The sequence below is a fragment of the Oncorhynchus tshawytscha genome, linkage group LG30 (assembly GCF_018296145.1).
Source record: "Oncorhynchus tshawytscha isolate Ot180627B linkage group LG30, Otsh_v2.0, whole genome shotgun sequence".
Classification (NCBI taxonomy): domain Eukaryota; kingdom Metazoa; phylum Chordata; class Actinopteri; order Salmoniformes; family Salmonidae; genus Oncorhynchus; species Oncorhynchus tshawytscha.
The window spans coordinates 16963440-16980117 of record NC_056458.1 but is presented as its reverse complement, the minus strand read 5'-3'; the positions used below and the strand labels follow the sequence as shown (position 1 = coordinate 16980117).

Sequence of the window (16678 nt, the reverse complement as noted above, 5' to 3'; positions counted from 1 at the left end):
CAAAAGAAAGCTTTTTAGCCTATTAATCGATGGAAATACATTTGACTGGTCATGATTATCGGTCTATAGGTTCATTTGCATAATTTAGTGGAATGAAATTGGCGCGTGTGTACAGTATATTCATAATGCATCTTATCACACGTGTACAGCATACAGATAGAGGCTTTGAGTGGAAATTCTGTCAGACAACGGAAGAGTTGCTGCTACAGCATCTTGAGGTGCTTTCAAGACAACTAGGAACTCTGGAAAGATACAAGGTCAAATCATGACGTCAGCAATCTTCAGAAAGTCGGAGCTCAAGAAAGAGGCCCGAGTTGAATGACCGTTCAAATGACCGTTTTTACGCAACATCAAACTGCAAAGGCAGGCAGGCTTTATCAGCGCATCACACACAAATTTGCAATGAGCTGGAGGTAGTATGCATTTTGAAAACATACTTAATTGTTTGAAACCTGAACGTGTTGATATGAGTCATGTCTTACCTTGCTTCAAAGTAGGCTATTAGATCTCCTCTCTTTCTACATTTCAAACAGATATTTTCATCTCTGTCATATGAAACCGCTCACATGTGCAGTGCCCTTTTGACAACAGTGTTTTCCCGCTAATTGCTTTTTAACATCTTTTTATGTAGCCTAGGCCTACTGGTTGTCTGAATCTGGGATCTATCGTCCCACAACTGTTACAGAGACGGTTTGGAACGGGCAATTATTTTCTCGACAAGCTGACCAATAAAATAGGTAGCCTAAACTTTTCTCCTATAATAGATTGATATAGGCTAATGATTTTGCTGTTTGTTACTCATCTTATTGGCTGATGAAAAGTAAGTGTGGGCAGTTATTCTAACATGTTTAAAGTACACATCAGAATTCAGTAAGCAGATCATTGCATCCTTGACTTGTATGTTCTGTTAATATGAATTACCATATTCTAAATGTGATTTCTGTCATTCTGAGCACTGTTGGTGGAAACCCTAATCAGGTTACGCACCCAATGCAAATTAAAATGTTGCCGTCCAATTGCCGGTGCCACATTTTCCAAACACACACAAATTTACACAGGACCCGTGTGTGTTTCTAAGTGAGGATTTCACAGGTACATGCCATAAAGCTTTGTAGAGGATTGTTTTATCAGTCTCCAGTGCTTTACAGCAGCATCACATGACTAATAGAGTTCCATTAAGCCTCATCCTCTACTACTGACCTCAAGACAAAGTACCTAGATCACTTATCTGATCTCAAAACTCTATTTAGATAATCCACAAGTACTTCCCATTGTAAATAACATCTGGATAAAAGTGCAACTAAACCTTCCCTAATGATAATTCATCCAATACCACTTAATCTATATCCCTGTAGTTAAAAGTACACACCTCCATTTAACACCACCCTTTGTGGGTACTAGCTACACAACAAACTGACAAACCTAACAGCAAAATGCTTGCCACTTGCACTCCACAATAAACTAAAACCCCACAATGCTAGTGAACTGTCTGACTGTGCTGCACTGGAAACAACATGGCTGGTGGACTCTGTGTTACCCCATAGCCAAGGCATAGAGGTCTGGCCTCTTCTCCTTCTCCTCCAGACAGATCTTGTGGACGCGGCACTCCAGCGCCTGGCCCAGGTTCAGCACTTTGGGGTAACAAGGCAGGATCTTGGTCAGCACAATGAGGATGTTCCGGATGTGGGTGTACTCCCCCGTCTCCAAGCAGTGGACTGATGCCTGGAGGGAACAGAAGGAGAGAGGGGTATATTGTTACTGCTGCATCCACACATTCCACTGACCTCTGATTATACTGTACATACAGAGGAGACAGGAGTCTTCATGTTTCAGGAGCTTCTCACTCAGAGCGGGTACAATTTCCTGCTAGCATTGTCTGTTACGTTTATTTTTCAATTAAAGTATAACATTCTGAACAATGGTAGTAAATGAATTAGCAACAGTCATCAAAATTGTTAAAAGGTTTAAAAAAATAATTATAATAAATGCAACAGGTGGACAATGGATGATGATACTGCAAACTTTTAGAATGTTTAAAATCCATCAGATTTTGACTGAATTATAGCACATAAGACATTGTACTGACACAGACAAATAATGAGTTTGGTGAGAATTTATGGTATTCTATTTATTGTCAAATGTCACCTTATTTTTCTTAGAATGCACTCATATATACATTTTCTAATAGTATCAGGATAAAAAATAAAAAAAATGTGTTAAAATAAAGACAAGTATATGTGCCTCATTTTCATAAACACACCGGGTGTATTTACATATATGAAACATTAACATAAAGGGGTGCTATAGGGAGCAACGACCGACAACCTTGCTCCATCTAGGCCTACCTGCACTCACCTGCAGCGTCTAGACTGACTCATTAATTACGGTTGTTAAGGGCTGTGGTAGTCAAGAAATTGTAATACGATAATTGTCATGCAAATTTCTACCGGTCTCACGGTAATTTACAATGAATTAACATAAACATGTTTGGCCCACCTTTAAAAAATAAAAATAAATAGGCATATCTTTTTTTAACCTTTTTTTAACTAGGCAAGTCAGTTAAGAACATTATTTACAATGAAGGCCTAGGAACAGTGGGTTAACTGCCTTGTTCAGGGGTAGAACGACAGATTTTTACTTTGTCAGCTCGGGGATTCGATCTTGCAACCTTTCAGTTAATGGTCCAACGCTTCAACCACTAGGTTACCTGCCTAGTCCAACGCTCCAACCACTAGGCTACCTGCCTAGTCCAACGCTCCAACCACTAGGCTACCTGCCTAGTCCAATGCTCCAACCACTAGGCTACCTGCCTAGTCCAACGCTTCAACCACTAGGCTACCTGCCTAGTCCAACGCTCCAACCACTAGGTTACCTGCCTAGTCCAATGCTCCAACCACTAGGCTACCTGCCTAGTCCAATGCTCCAACCACTAGGCTACCTGCCTAGTCCAATGCTCCAACCACTAGGCTACCTGCCTGGTCCAACGCTCCAACCACTAGGCTACCTGCCTAGTCCAATGCTCCAACCACTAGGCTACCTGCCTAGTCCAAGCTCCAACCACTAGGCTACCTGCCTGGTCCAAAGCTCCAACCACTAGGCTACCTGCCTGGTCCAACGCTCCAACCACTAGGCTACCTGCCTAGTCCAACGCTCCAACCACTAGGCTACCTGCCTAGTCCAATGCTCCAACCACTAGGCTACCTGCCTAGTCCAAAGCTCCAACCACTAGGCTACCTGCCTAGTCCAATGCTCCAACCACTAGGCTACCTGCCTAGTCCAAAGCTCCAACCACTAGGCTACCTGCCTAGTCCAAAGCTCCAACCACTAGGCTACCTGCCTAGTCCAACGCTCCAACCACTAGGTTACCTGCCTAGTCCAACGCTCCAACCACTAGGCTACCTGCCTAGTCCAACGCTCCAACCACTAGGTTACCTGCCTAGTCCAACGCTCCAACCACTAGGCTACCTGCCTAGTCCAACGCTCCAACCACTAGGCTACCTGTCTAGTCCAACGCTCCAACCACTAGGTTACCCGCCTAGTCCAACGCTCCAACCACTAGGTTACCCGCCTAGTCCAACGCTCCAACCACTAGGTTGCCTGCCTAGTCCAACGCTCCAACCACTAGGTTGCCTGCCTAGTCCAACGCTCCAACCACTAGGTTGCCTGCCTAGTCCAACGCTCCAAACACTAGGTTGCCTGCCTAGTCCAACGCTTCAACCACTAGGTTGCCTGCCTAGTCCAACGCTCCAACCACTAGGTTGCCTGCCTAGTCCAACGCTCCAACCACTAGGTTACCTGCCTAGTCCAACGCTTCAACCACTAGGTTACCTGCCTAGTCCAATGCTCCAACCACTAGGTTACCCGCCTAGTCCAACGCTCCAACCACTAGGTTGCCTGCCTAGTCCAACGCTCCAACCACTAGGTTGCCTGCCTAGTCCAACGCTCCAACCACTAGGTTGCCTGCCTAGTCCAACGCTCCAAACACTAGGTTGCCTGCCTAGTCCAACGCTTCAACCAATAGGTTGCCTGCCTAGTCCAACGCTCCAACCACTAGGTTGCCTGCCTAGTCCAACGCTCCAACCACTAGGTTACCTGCCTAGTCCAACGCTTCAACCACTAGGTTACCTGCCTAGTCCAATGCTCCAACCACTAGGTTACCTGCCTAGTCCAACGCTCCAACCACTAGGTTACCTGCCTAGTCCAACGCTTCAACCACTAGGCTACCTGTCGCCCCCATGGAGCATCTACATTTTAAAAAGTGGAATAAATCCATTTAATATAGCCACACAATATTTAGTTGTGATAGACCTATAAACTTGGGAATGTCTTAGAAATGAAAACATAAGGGCTGCACGATGCAACTTGATAACAATGATTTGGAAAAAGTTGCAAAAAAAGGGATGCACTCTGATCCTTCCAGTGGGGGGAGAGAGGCAACTGCATTGCTGCTTGTATAGCAAGAAAGTTACAGGGTATCGACTCAATGGAAGACAGAATTAAAAAATGAAATGAGAAAGAAAAGCCACAACAACCAAAAGCCAACAGGTAGGCTGCTATTTACACTACAATCTGAGGAGTTGTGTAGACTCACTGTACGACGGTGAGAAGCCCAGTAATGGGATGGCTAGCCTCAATTAGCTAGCTTCTCTCGGGTTTGATACAGTCAAGACGATATCATAACCGCCATCAATAAGGGACATTACTGTGCAGCTGTATTCATCCACCTGGCCAAGGCTTCCAACTCTGTCAATCACCACATTCTTATCAGCGGACTCAAAAGCCTTAGTTTCTAAAATGATTGCCTCGCCTGGTTCACCAACTACTTCTCTGATAGAGTTCAGTGTGTCAAATCGGATGGCCAGTTGTCCGGACCTCTGGCAGTCTCTATGGGGCTGTCACAGGGTTCAATTCTCGGGCCGACTCTCTTCTTTGTATACATCAATGATATCGCTCTTGCTGCTGGTGATTCTCTGATCCACCTCTACGCAGACAACACCATTCTGTATACTTCTGTCCCTTGTTTGGACATTGTGTTAACTAACCTCCAGATGATCTTCAATGCCATTAAAACTCTCCTTCCGTGGCCTCCAAATGCTCTTAAATGCATGCTCTTCAACCGATCGCTGCCCGCACCGTCCAGCATCACTACTCTGGACGGTTCTGACTTAGAATATGTGGACAACTACAAATACCTAGGTGTCTAGTTAGACTGTAAACTCTCCTTCCAGACTCACATTAAGCATCTCCAATCCAAAATTAAATCTAGAATCGGCTTCCTATTTCGCAACAAAGTGTTCTTCCCTTACCCTCGTAAAACTGACCATCCTACCGATCCTCAACTTTGGCGATGTCATTTACAAAACAGCTTCCAACACTACTCAACAAATTGGATGCAGTCTATCACAGTGCCATCCGTTTTGTCACCAAAGCCCCATATAGTACCCACCACTGCGACCTGTACACTCTCATTGGCTGGCCCTCGCTTCATACTCGTCGCCAAACCCACAGGCTCCAGGTCATCTACAAGTCTATGCTAGGTAAAGCCCCGCCTTATCTCAGCTCACTGGTCACCATAGCAGAACCCACCCGTAACACGCGCTCCCGCAGGTATCTCTCACTGGTCACCCCCAAAGCCAATTCTTCCTTTGGCCGCCTTTCCTTCCAGTTCTCTGCTGTCAATGACTGGAACGAACTGCCAAAAAATACTGAAGCTGGAGACTCATATCTCCCTCACTAACCACCAGCTGTCAGAACAGCTCACAGATCACTGCACCTGTACATAGCCCATCTGTAAATAGCCCATCCAACTACCTCATCCCCATACTGTATTTATTTATTTACCTGGCTCCTTTGCACCCCAGTATCTCTTCCTGCACATTCATCTTCTGCACATCTAACAATCCAGTGTTTAATTGCTATATTGTAATTACTTCGCCACCATGGCCTATTTATTGCCTTACCTCCCTTATCCTACCTCATTTGCACACACTGTATATATACTTTTTTCTACTTTTATTGACTGTATGTTTGTTTATTCCATGTGTTTTTGTGTGTTTTTTTTCCCATGTGTAACTCGGTGTTGTTGTATGTGTCGAACTGCTTTGCTTTATCTTGGCCAGGTCGTAGTTGTAAATGAGAACTTGTTCTCAACTAGCCTACCTGGTTAAATAAAGGTGATTTAAAAAATAATAATAAATAAAAGACAGGTACTATGTAATCGGATGGGATGATAAATAACTAGCAAGAACTAGCAAGAAGTTCTCCCTCCCTCTCTCCCTCCGAGTCTCAAAGCCAATTTATGCTTGCTCCGGGGTTGCAAACCGGAGGCTCCGTACGGAGGGTTTGATGCAATTGTGGTGCCTCCGGAGGCTTGCAGAGGACAAATCGAGCTCCATACTGCATCACCTTATGCCTCTCAAATTCAATCAAGAAGTGATTATAGAGTGATTAAAGACACAATAGAGTGCTGAGTACCAGGCCATTAGCAAGTTTGTTAGGCTACTCTTCAGGGCCATAATCAAGTTCATTAGGCTACTCATCAGGGCCATTAGCAAGTTTGTTAGGCTACTCATCAGGGCCATTAGCAAGTTTGTTAGGCTACTCATCGGGCCATTAGCAAGCTTGTTAGGCTACTCTTCAGGGCCATAATCAAGTTCATTAGGCTACTCATCAGGGCCATTAGCAAGTTTGTTAGGCTACTCATCAGGGCCATTAGCAAGTTTGTTAGGCTACTCTTCAGGGCCATAATCAAGTTCATTAGGCTACTCATCAGGGCCATTAGCAAGTTTGCTAGGCTACTCATCAGGGCCATTAGCAAGTTTGCTAGGCTACTCATCAGGGCCATTAGCAAGTTTGCTAGGCTACTCATCAGGGCCATTAGCAAGTTTGCTAGGCTACTCATCAGGGCCATTAGCAAGTTTGCTAAACTACTCATCAGGGCTATTCATTTGCACAGTTTTGGATTGGGATTACCTTGACCAATGGTCACAGGGAATTTGACTGCAGTCATGACTCGTGACTGCCAGTGTTGCAGTAATACAGTCACCGCATCAGCACTACTGTTGTTGTCACCTTCTGTTGTATAACACAAGTGTTTCAATAGCAGGGTACCTTCAGATTAAAAATCAACAGGCTTGGCTCTAGATTACACCCATCTATGCATACTTTACATTGTGAGATCAGACATAAGGTAGCCTAGGGTGGTAGGTAGCCTAGCGGTTAAGAGCGTTGAGCCAGTAACTGAAAGGTCCCCCTTGCCGGCAAGGTAGAAAAATCTGGCATTCTGCCCTTAAGCAAGGCAGTTAACCTCCAACAACTGCACCCTGGGCGCCGATGACATGGACGTCGATTGAGGCAGCCCCCTGCACCTCTCTGATTCAGAGGGGTTGGGTTGAATGCATTCCGTTGTACAACTGACTAGGTATCCCCCTGTCCCTTGATAATATCACTATAATCCAAGTGTTCATATTCAAAGTTGCTTTCATTTTTGTGCATCTAACTTGTAAACATGTCAACTGTATTAAATTAGTACTTTTTTCAATTCCACAATAAATTAACAGCCATCAAAATAAAGTGATCTTTCTTGTGATGTAATTGTCGAAAAGGATGTGTTAAATCCCAGACAAAGCTTCAGCATTCTTATAGATGCTGCAGAAAGACAATGCATTCCATTGAGCCCATTTCAGCCATTACCGGCATGTGTTTGACAGGTCATTACAAACATTTTGGAGGTTGTAACGTTAACGGGGAAAAGCGACAGGCACAAGCAAGAGTATGAAAGAGTCGTAGGAGTAAAAATGAAAGCAATCAATCCAGCAAGATTTAGGTGACAAGTGGATTTTGCACCACTCAAACACAGTTAAAAAGACAGCTCCACAGGTTGGAGGGGCATGCGTGTTGCTAAATAAATAGCCGTTAATAAGACAAATAGACCAGATTGACTTCTTCAGAAGGCTTTGAAACAAAAGGAGGAACTCACTTTAGTCAGCTTGTAGTGCCATTTGTGCACCACGTGTCTGAAGTTCTCATAGTCCAGCTGGTCGGCTTTGTTCCCTCCGTCGAAGCCTGTGGCTCTGAAGATGGTCAGGAAGCCTGGGTAGTTACCACACTCCTTGAAGGGGGGACAACACACAGACAAGATGAAGAGTGGACAACACACAGACAAGATGAAGTGTTAACAATGGTTACATTTGCATTGTACAGCTACAGAATGTTAGTAATATCAGTAGATAATGTTGCCCAGCCTCAAATCAACTCCTAGCGAGGCCGATACCCTATGCACTTGAGATCTGAGAAGGTGTAGTGTGTGTGTGTGTGTGTGTGTGTGTGTGTGTGTGTGAGAGAGCGAGAGGTGTGTAGTGGGTACCTTCTCGTAGACAGCACGGTCGCTGTGCCAGCGGGTCACAGTCTCCAGCATGCAGCACAGGAAACGTCCGTAGCGCCGCGACTCGTTCTCTGTGCAGCTGGCCACCGTGTAGATGATGTCAGAGAACACCTGCAGAGAAGACCACGCAACACAGTTAGGAGGTCAGGACAGAGTAATGAGGTGCTGAAAATCCCATGGTATAATAACACGTGACAACCTGAGACAGTAGAGGGCAAAGAGGCAGAAAAGGGACAGAGATGTCTCACCCGGTCATAGCAGAGCAGGGTGCAGAAGTTGGGAGCCTTCTGCTGGTGCACCAGCTCCACAAAGCGGGCGCAGTACACAGCGTCGATGGCAGAGAAGATACAGCGAGGGAACAGACACAGCTGCAGGAACTTAGTGATGGTCTCATTCTTGGTGGATTCTGAACGAGGGAGAAAATAGAGGGAGGGAGAGAGGAAAATTATTTATAAAAAGGAGGATGGGAGAAGAACAGAAGAACAGTGAATTAGAATTGCAGTCATGACTCCCATGACTCATCTTTTGAGTCACTAATTCTTCAAACAAGATTTGAGAAGGCTCAAACACACTCATTTAAAATGTAATTAGCTTGGGTTAGCTGCACAAAGATATTGTTAAATATGACAGACGTGTTTGTTAATGAAATGGGAGAGTTGACAGCTGCCAATAACCCACATCCACCAAAACAGACTATGGCGCCATATCATCAAACAACTCCATATTAATGGAATTACTTCGGTCATGGTCATGCTTGTTAACGGGGCTAAAACAAACAAGATGAGGCTGGTTTTGAGGCACCCCCCTGAGAGCTGACGGGGCTTAGCAGTTTTGTGGTGATCCGGTCTCAACAACAGAGCCTGCTCTAATGGGAAGAGGAGGCTGGGTGAGGGAGGGTCTTCTGGGATGAGTGCTGTGAGGGGCAGTAAGCATTGTGCGCTTGAGTGAGTGAGTGAGAGAGAGACTATCTTACTGGCGAGGAGCCAGTTGTCTTTCTCCAGTTTGAGGCGGTGCAGGACCCTCTGGACGTGCTCCAGCTGCTTCTTCTCCTCCTCCTGCAGCTTGTCCTGTAGGGCCGTGCAGCGCTCCTTCTCCTTCTTCTTCTTGTTCATGGGCTGCAGACAGACAGCAGACACCAGACAGACAGACGGGCTGGTTAGTGTGTGTTCATGGGCTGCAGACAGACAGCAGACAGACAGGCTGCTGTTTAGATGGTGTGAACACATACACAGAGAGAACACTAAATAACAAGTTGGAGCTGAAGCACAATACAATTATAGTGCAATTACCATAACTCTCCAAGTCAAGTGATAATTGGAGACCATTGCAATTCCACCACAATGAACTGTGTGACTGTGTGTTTGGAGGGCATGTAATGAGCTGTTGATGAGGGAGAGATTAACTGGAAGATGAGAAAATCCTCTGTGTGCTGCAGTATTGTCACCAAGGGGTCTGATAGATGCCTGGGGTCCTGTTCATTAGGCACCAAACAGAAGAAAACGGACTGAAACAGGGAGGGACTACTTGGACTTGTCCACTACATGGTTAAATAAGAAATGCTAATTTACATTTTCCGTAGCAAAACCTTTTCAACTGTTTTCCATTGTGTGCTCTAAATGAACACACCCCTGACGATGTGACTCACCACATCAGGGTTCTCCTCGATGGTCTTGACCTGGACCTGGAGCTTCTTCACCTCGCGGTCGTAGGCGTTGTGTGGCACGGCCAGATCGTACATGGTCAGCGACCAGAAGGTGGCGTAGAACTGGGGTCGGAGGTCGTCCCAGACGCGGGGCGGGTGCAGGGACACCACAGCCTCATGCACCGGCGACATCACCAGCTCGCACGCAGCCACGTACTTATGGACCTTCTGCTGCTGCCGGTTGCTCTTCTCAGCTTTCTTCAGCTCATCATACTTAGACTGGGGAGAGAGGAGGGGACAGTCAGTTACGGTCTCCTTTACGTGGTAAGATTCACAAACGGATTGATATACAATATGTTTCAGTATCGGAGATTATACAGTCTGGTTCTCCCTGGCTGTGAGAGCAGCAGCCTGGATCAGCCTGATCTGTGGTTCTGTATTATACATGACTCCCAGCAGGACAGTGGGTCTGATCTGTTCCCAGAGACAAAACCTGAGTGAGATGGTCCCCTCATGAGGAATGTGTGTCAGATGTGATTGTTCAGATGGCGTGACCATGTCGTGTGACGACAGCAGAGGGGGAACTCAGCATGTTTCACGCCCGGCCAGGACGACAGTAAATCAGGTTACACAGCACATGGGAGGAGGGCGGCTGTCGCTCTCTGGAACTAAACCATTCTTCTACCAGGACACTACGTGGCCAGTGATCTCAAAGCATTACAGTTCACATCAATTCAAGGTTGCAGTCATATGAGTTTGTATTGAATTTATTTGTAGTGTCCTGAATACATATACTCACTGCGGATGTATCCATTGGTCATACTGTACAAGCTAAAGGTGAACTACCAGAGGGAAGGAGACTACTCACCAGGATCTGATGTCCGTACATTGGGCGTGAGAGGAAGAAGGCAGCGTCGTGGGGGGTGTGGAACTGGTTGCACAGGATGTCAATGGAGGGAACACGCTTGATGTAGTCCTCAGTACTCAGGTTGGACGCCAGGAAGCCACCAAACTGGACCAGGGTGTCGTGACACTGTAGCCAGGGGACACGGCGGAGAGTCAGAGTGTGTCCAGAATGGCACCCTAATCCTTCTTTAGTGCACTACTTTTGACAAGGGCCCGCATTGCCTCTGGTTGAAAGTAGTGCTCTTATATAGGAAATAAGGTTATATTTTTGACACATCCCAGGAAGTTCATTCTCCCTTATTACACAGCCATGTCCGTGTGTTATTCATCTCACAGTTCCTTATTTGTTTAAGGACACAACCTGGGTCATTAAAACCATCCATCAATGTGGCCCAATACGGCACACAGAGGCAATTGTGTGAGATTATCGACAGGCAACTTGGGGGAATTAAACTAAACATAAATTGTCAGCTGTGGAATGTTTAAGAAATGTAGTAATGAGGAAAAAGGAGAACTCCATTCCCCTGATGTAGCTTATGGACAAGACTTGAAGTTACCCTCTGCGGGTTATGAGTTCCTACCTGGTCGTAGAGCTTTCCCACCAGTTTAAGGTGTTTCTCACCCCCCTCTAGAAAGACCACCCCGTTGCGTTGCTGGGCCATGAGGAGACAGAGGGGCAGAGCCAGCTCATGGTCCAACAGGGCATCCTTTAGACGCTGGGACGACTTCTTAGTGTTACGGATCTGACCAAAGTAACCACCCTGGGGACATAAAGAAAATAGAATTTAACTTTTTCAAGTCATGCTTAGCAATAGCCAACTATTATAATGTGCCTCAGCTTTGAGCTGGTCATGGTGTATAGTTTCAACGTTTAAGTCAGACTAAAGATGGCCCAGTACCTCAGCTTTGAGCTGCTCCCCTCCAGTCATAGCCTCCATCTGCTCTGATGTCATCTCATCCGTGATCTCGATGCCGGCCATCTTCTGCACCACCTCTTTTAGAATCAGCAGGTCAAAACTGCAGTGGGGGGAAAACACAACAGAAGTATATTTGTGAATGCGGACAAACAAATAATATGTGCACATACACAAAAATAAACACGTGTCAACAACCATCGTTGGGCGAAAACACTCGTAGGAGTAGGTAAGGACAGCACACTAATAATAGTAGATTCCGGCAAATCCACATCATTTATTCTCTTCCATGCTGTTTCATGGGCACTATGGCAGAGTGCCACCTCTATTTACTTCCCCTGCATTCCTGGCCCTGGAGAAGGACTGATCTGAACTGATGGGAGGGATGGGAGGGAGGGATGGGAGGGAGGGATGGAGGGAACAAGAGAAAGTTGCCATGAAGCCCAGTGTGATTCACTACCTGCAGACTCCAGCCATTATAGGGAGACCAGGGCTGTGATAATTACCCTCCCCCTTCCTCCATGGGTGCCCAAACACCCACACAGTCAGCAGCCTCCTCATCAACACCACATTACTCAGCAGCTCTGCCCAGGCCAGGGCCCTGCAGGGAGGCACATCAACAGCCAAGGCCCCGCTCTCTCAGCCCAGAGTCTAGCCAGACAGAGACGGAGGGGACCCAGTTGACTGACTACGAACAACAAACTCCATCACTATGAATCACATCAGAGCCAGCAAGTCAATGAGGTGGCTGTCTGCCTGATGAGGAGTTATTCTTACCTCTTCCCTGCTTTCAGCGTATTGGTCACATACTGGAGGAGGCCGGCCAACTCGATTGGGTATTTCCTGAAAACAGCTCCACACAGACTAGCCAGGCCTGGATAGGAGACAGGAGAAAGGTCAGCAGTCCATTAGTTAGCAAGCAAGCAGACATATGTTGCATAAACATAGTCAACTAGAGTTGTACTGGGATGGACCTACATGGAACAAAAGCACACCATAATGCACCTTCGACAATAAAGCTGATTTGTGACATCAGGGCCATGTTTGGTAGGACACACTGTAGTGAAACATTTTGTACCGTAAAATGAAAATCTGTGTTCTTATTGGACAAGTTCAGGTGGTACCTCCCGTTTTCACACCATTTCTAAATATTTTGTCCTGAACACAACCCAAGTCAAACACTCCCCCCAAATTGCTGTAGTAGTGAACTCACTCTGAAGCCAGGAGGATATCGTAGTGTCATCATGTTTCATCTTCTCTTTCTCTGGATTGGCCAGCGCTTCAATAATGCAATCTATTGTCAATGAGTTAAGGTGCACAACACAGCAAGTCTTAATACACTCTTGACTGCTATGGCTGGACTAAAGCATTCCAAATACATAGTTAAACAAAGTACTGAACGTGTATAAATACATGAGTCACAAAATGGCAGAGTAAGGATACAGGCCATGACATCATAGTTGAGTGAGGTGAGGTACTTGAGGGAGTCTACCACTGGACCGATGAGGTTGTCATACCACTGGATCTGAGACAGGATCTGAGAGAGGAACAATAATACAACACAGACCAGAGTGAGGCTCTCTCCACTAGCCTACCTATTGTTCCTGCAGTAAGGAGGATTCACCATCTTCATCAAATGTTTTCATCATTTATCTGCAGATTCGCCAAAAAGCCTACCTGTATGCAAATTAGGGAGTCAAATGACCGATTCAATTCGGTAGGCTACTGACGAGTCACTCACTTTAACGTCACTGTCTGGCAAGTCCTGATGGGACTTCAAATCGAAAATATAATATAAACAAGATTTTTAGTTTACTTGTCCAGACCCGATAGCATGGACATAACTAGGTTGTATGATTTATGAAGAATGGCAAGGATATAAGGGATCGACTTTATTCAGTCGGTTCAACACCTTTTAGAAACTAGTCAAGCTTGCTATTTGTCAATCACAGCACAGTAAATTGCCTATGCGCCACCACTCTGTAGCTGCATGTGAAACACACCAGGGTCCAATGTTATTTTTTTCCCCTCATTAGTTGGGTAACATGGCCAAGAACTCTGCTGGCCCAAACAGAATTTCTACTGGTCCAGACATGGTGTAGTTCTTAAATGCATTGCAGTTATGCAGGGCTAATAGATTGGCATGCGTTCTCCCTATATTCAGCTATTAATAGACTTCTTTTGGTTATTATGATATGTATTTATGTATGTATTAAAAAGCTGTGTAATATAATTTAGCTTTGCAAGTCATTACTCTATTCTTTAGAAACAAAGATTAATGCAATGCAATTCTAAAGGATGTTGTTTTGAGATTTTAAAATAGGACGCTGCCCCTTAAAGACAAACGTTCCAAAAGAGATAGGCTAGCCAAGATAAATGCCAGGTGTCTTTTTGTTTCCTAGTATGTTCACTATTGAAGGTTTACTTTTGTAAATCACTTTGCCTAAAATAAATACTTTTAGCAAGTAGATTGCTATTGCTAATAACTCTTCAGCAACCGCACGACTATATATAAAACAGTTAAAATCCGAGGCCCCCGCAAGACCCTAACCCGCGAATATAGAAAATGCGCTGTAGGCTACAGTCAGAGGGCGGAACGAGTTTGACAGGGGGTGCATGTTTTTTGTGTGCCTATTTTCGATATATTTCTGCTTATAATTTCTGATATTTTGGTAAGCTATGTGTTAGTCAACTTGTCTATAATTAGATATATGCAGCTTCTCTTCTGTCATTATATGTTGCTCTAGACCAGCTATTCCCAAACTGGGGTACACACAACGCCGCCAGGGGTACACCAAATAAAAACGTGATCCAAATGCGATTTTCTCTTCACATTTTCAAACAGTAGATTTACATTTTCCAACGGGGCTATACATTTGGGTGAGGTTTTTATCTCGCCTCGTAGCCTCGTTTCACCGGCAAAAATAAAACTAAACCATCTAGTGTTCAGCGAAATAACACAATGTCAAATACAGGTAGCCTAGTCAAATAGTTAACATTCAATCACATTAACCATTACTCTCTCATGGGAAACCTTCACTCTCGCACAGACATTTTAGAAACATGACACTTTGAAAAATAAGCCACAGGAGTTTTTGAGAGAGAATAAGACAACTTTTGAGTAGTAAGACATGAATAAAATCAACAGATACCATTAATAAGAAGGGGCTAGAAGAGTCTTATATGGTAAGCTACTGAGTGGCTAGGACAGACAAGTGTGGTGGATGAATCAGAATTAGTTGGGTAACATAAATAAGTTGTTTTATTTACATAATATGCTTATGTAAATACTCGTCATTAGAATGTTTCCCTTTGGACTAAAGGGTTGGCAGTTGCACATATCCCTTCTCAGCTAGGGCTCAGTCCTTTGGGGCCCAGAGAGGGGAGTGGTCAGGCTTGTCTTCATATGTGAATATATCTGTTAAACCATCTGGTGCTATGCAGAATATCAGAAGGGGAGGAGGACAGAATGGAACATTGTCTTCACCTATTCTTAAACCATGTGAAGGGATGGCGTGATTAATGGGGAACCAATTAATTGTCTCCACAATGTCTGTATGCCAGTCACTCCCTCCTTTTCCCATGGGGGGGGAGTATGGCAGTGTCTGGAACCATTGTATGTCCCCGGGTGTACTTGAGATGGGAGTATCTAGAGTTGACAATTGATATATACCATTGGATGAGTTCATGTTTTTGTACTATGAAGTACCAGGTACGAGATTAGAACCTCGTCTTAGAGACCAAACTGAACGATAATTTATAGCTAATGCTATCTGGCTATGGGATACTCCTCTCTCAAGTAAAATGACCTTTGTGAAGAGTTCCTAAGATCTGTGGTTCGTCACGTAAGTTGAGAGGGGTGTATCTTGGTAAAAGATCTTTGTATTCCTATGTAGGGACTCTCAGAATTCATTATAGACACTGAATTGATCTGAGAGTCAAAGGGCTATTGTGAATCTCATATTATTAAAGATGAAGTTTAAGTATAACTCTGACTGCTGTGTGGTTTGTAACTCTCCTCATTTGGCAATACAGGAAATTGCTATGATACAAGCCCCATACTATTGTGGAGGACTTAATTATTCCTGCTTCCGCGGATTTGGCTCGGGCATTACTGGGGGAAAAGGCCACAAAAAATATACAGACAATGACTTCATCAAACAAACACTGTTTCACAACGCATCAGTGACAGTAGGTGAATAGAAGATCATAACTTTTTTGAGAATACATACATAGTCAAAGAGGATGGTGGGGTTGCTATGGCTCAGCTTGCCTATCTGTCGCCCAGATGGTTTCACATTCTCTTTGGTCAATCGCCTGGAAAGAAACAAACAAAGAAACAAACAAAGAAAAGAAGCAAAGAAGGAAGGAAAGAAGGAAGGAGGAAAGGAAAGAATGGAAAGAAAAAAGAAAAGAAAGGAGCAATTTAACACATTTATTGAAGTATCTTGCAAATATACATGAACCCTGTAAATTATGTGGCACCACTGGTTTGATGGTTAGGCTAGATTGAAAAATATTATTTCGTAGAACAATTTACAACTAATGAACTTGCACTCAATGGTTGCGTGCTTCATGCTGATACACATTTATCAAAATTATATTTTGTTCCCACTCTCACACAACATTATTGACAAAATTATACTTCGTCAACAAAACTAAGGAAAGGTACATTTTGGGCAGGAATCCATACTTTTTGTGCCCTATATGGAATTGGTGATTCAGAGTTTATCCCATGTGCAACTCTGTTGTTTTTGTCGCACTGCTTTGCTCCATCTTGGCTAGGTCTCAGTTGTAAATGAGAACTTGTTCTCAACTGGCCTACCTGGTTAA

General features: G+C 44.6%; 1 protein-coding gene across 4 annotated transcripts in view; it reads right to left on the bottom strand.

The window, feature by feature from the left end:
• Positions 1–16678, bottom strand: part of LOC112228663 (THO complex subunit 2) — a 64287-nt gene that overhangs the window by 20121 nt on the left and 27488 nt on the right. For all 4 annotated transcript variants that reach the window (XM_042309738.1, XM_042309739.1, XM_042309740.1 and 1 more), the window contains exons 16-28: positions 16078–16162; positions 13289–13382; positions 13059–13139; positions 12623–12719; positions 11831–11948; positions 11513–11692; positions 10894–11058; positions 10029–10304; positions 9357–9498; positions 8632–8789; positions 8366–8494; positions 7979–8110; positions 1538–1722 (exon numbers count right to left, since the gene is read on the bottom strand). In XM_042309738.1, coding sequence (XP_042165672.1) covers positions 1538–1722; positions 7979–8110; positions 8366–8494; positions 8632–8789; positions 9357–9498; positions 10029–10304; positions 10894–11058; positions 11513–11692; positions 11831–11948; positions 12623–12719; positions 13059–13139; positions 13289–13382; positions 16078–16162 — 1842 coding nt within the window. The remainder of the gene's footprint in view (positions 1–1537; positions 1723–7978; positions 8111–8365; positions 8495–8631; positions 8790–9356; positions 9499–10028; positions 10305–10893; positions 11059–11512; positions 11693–11830; positions 11949–12622; positions 12720–13058; positions 13140–13288; positions 13383–16077; positions 16163–16678) is intronic.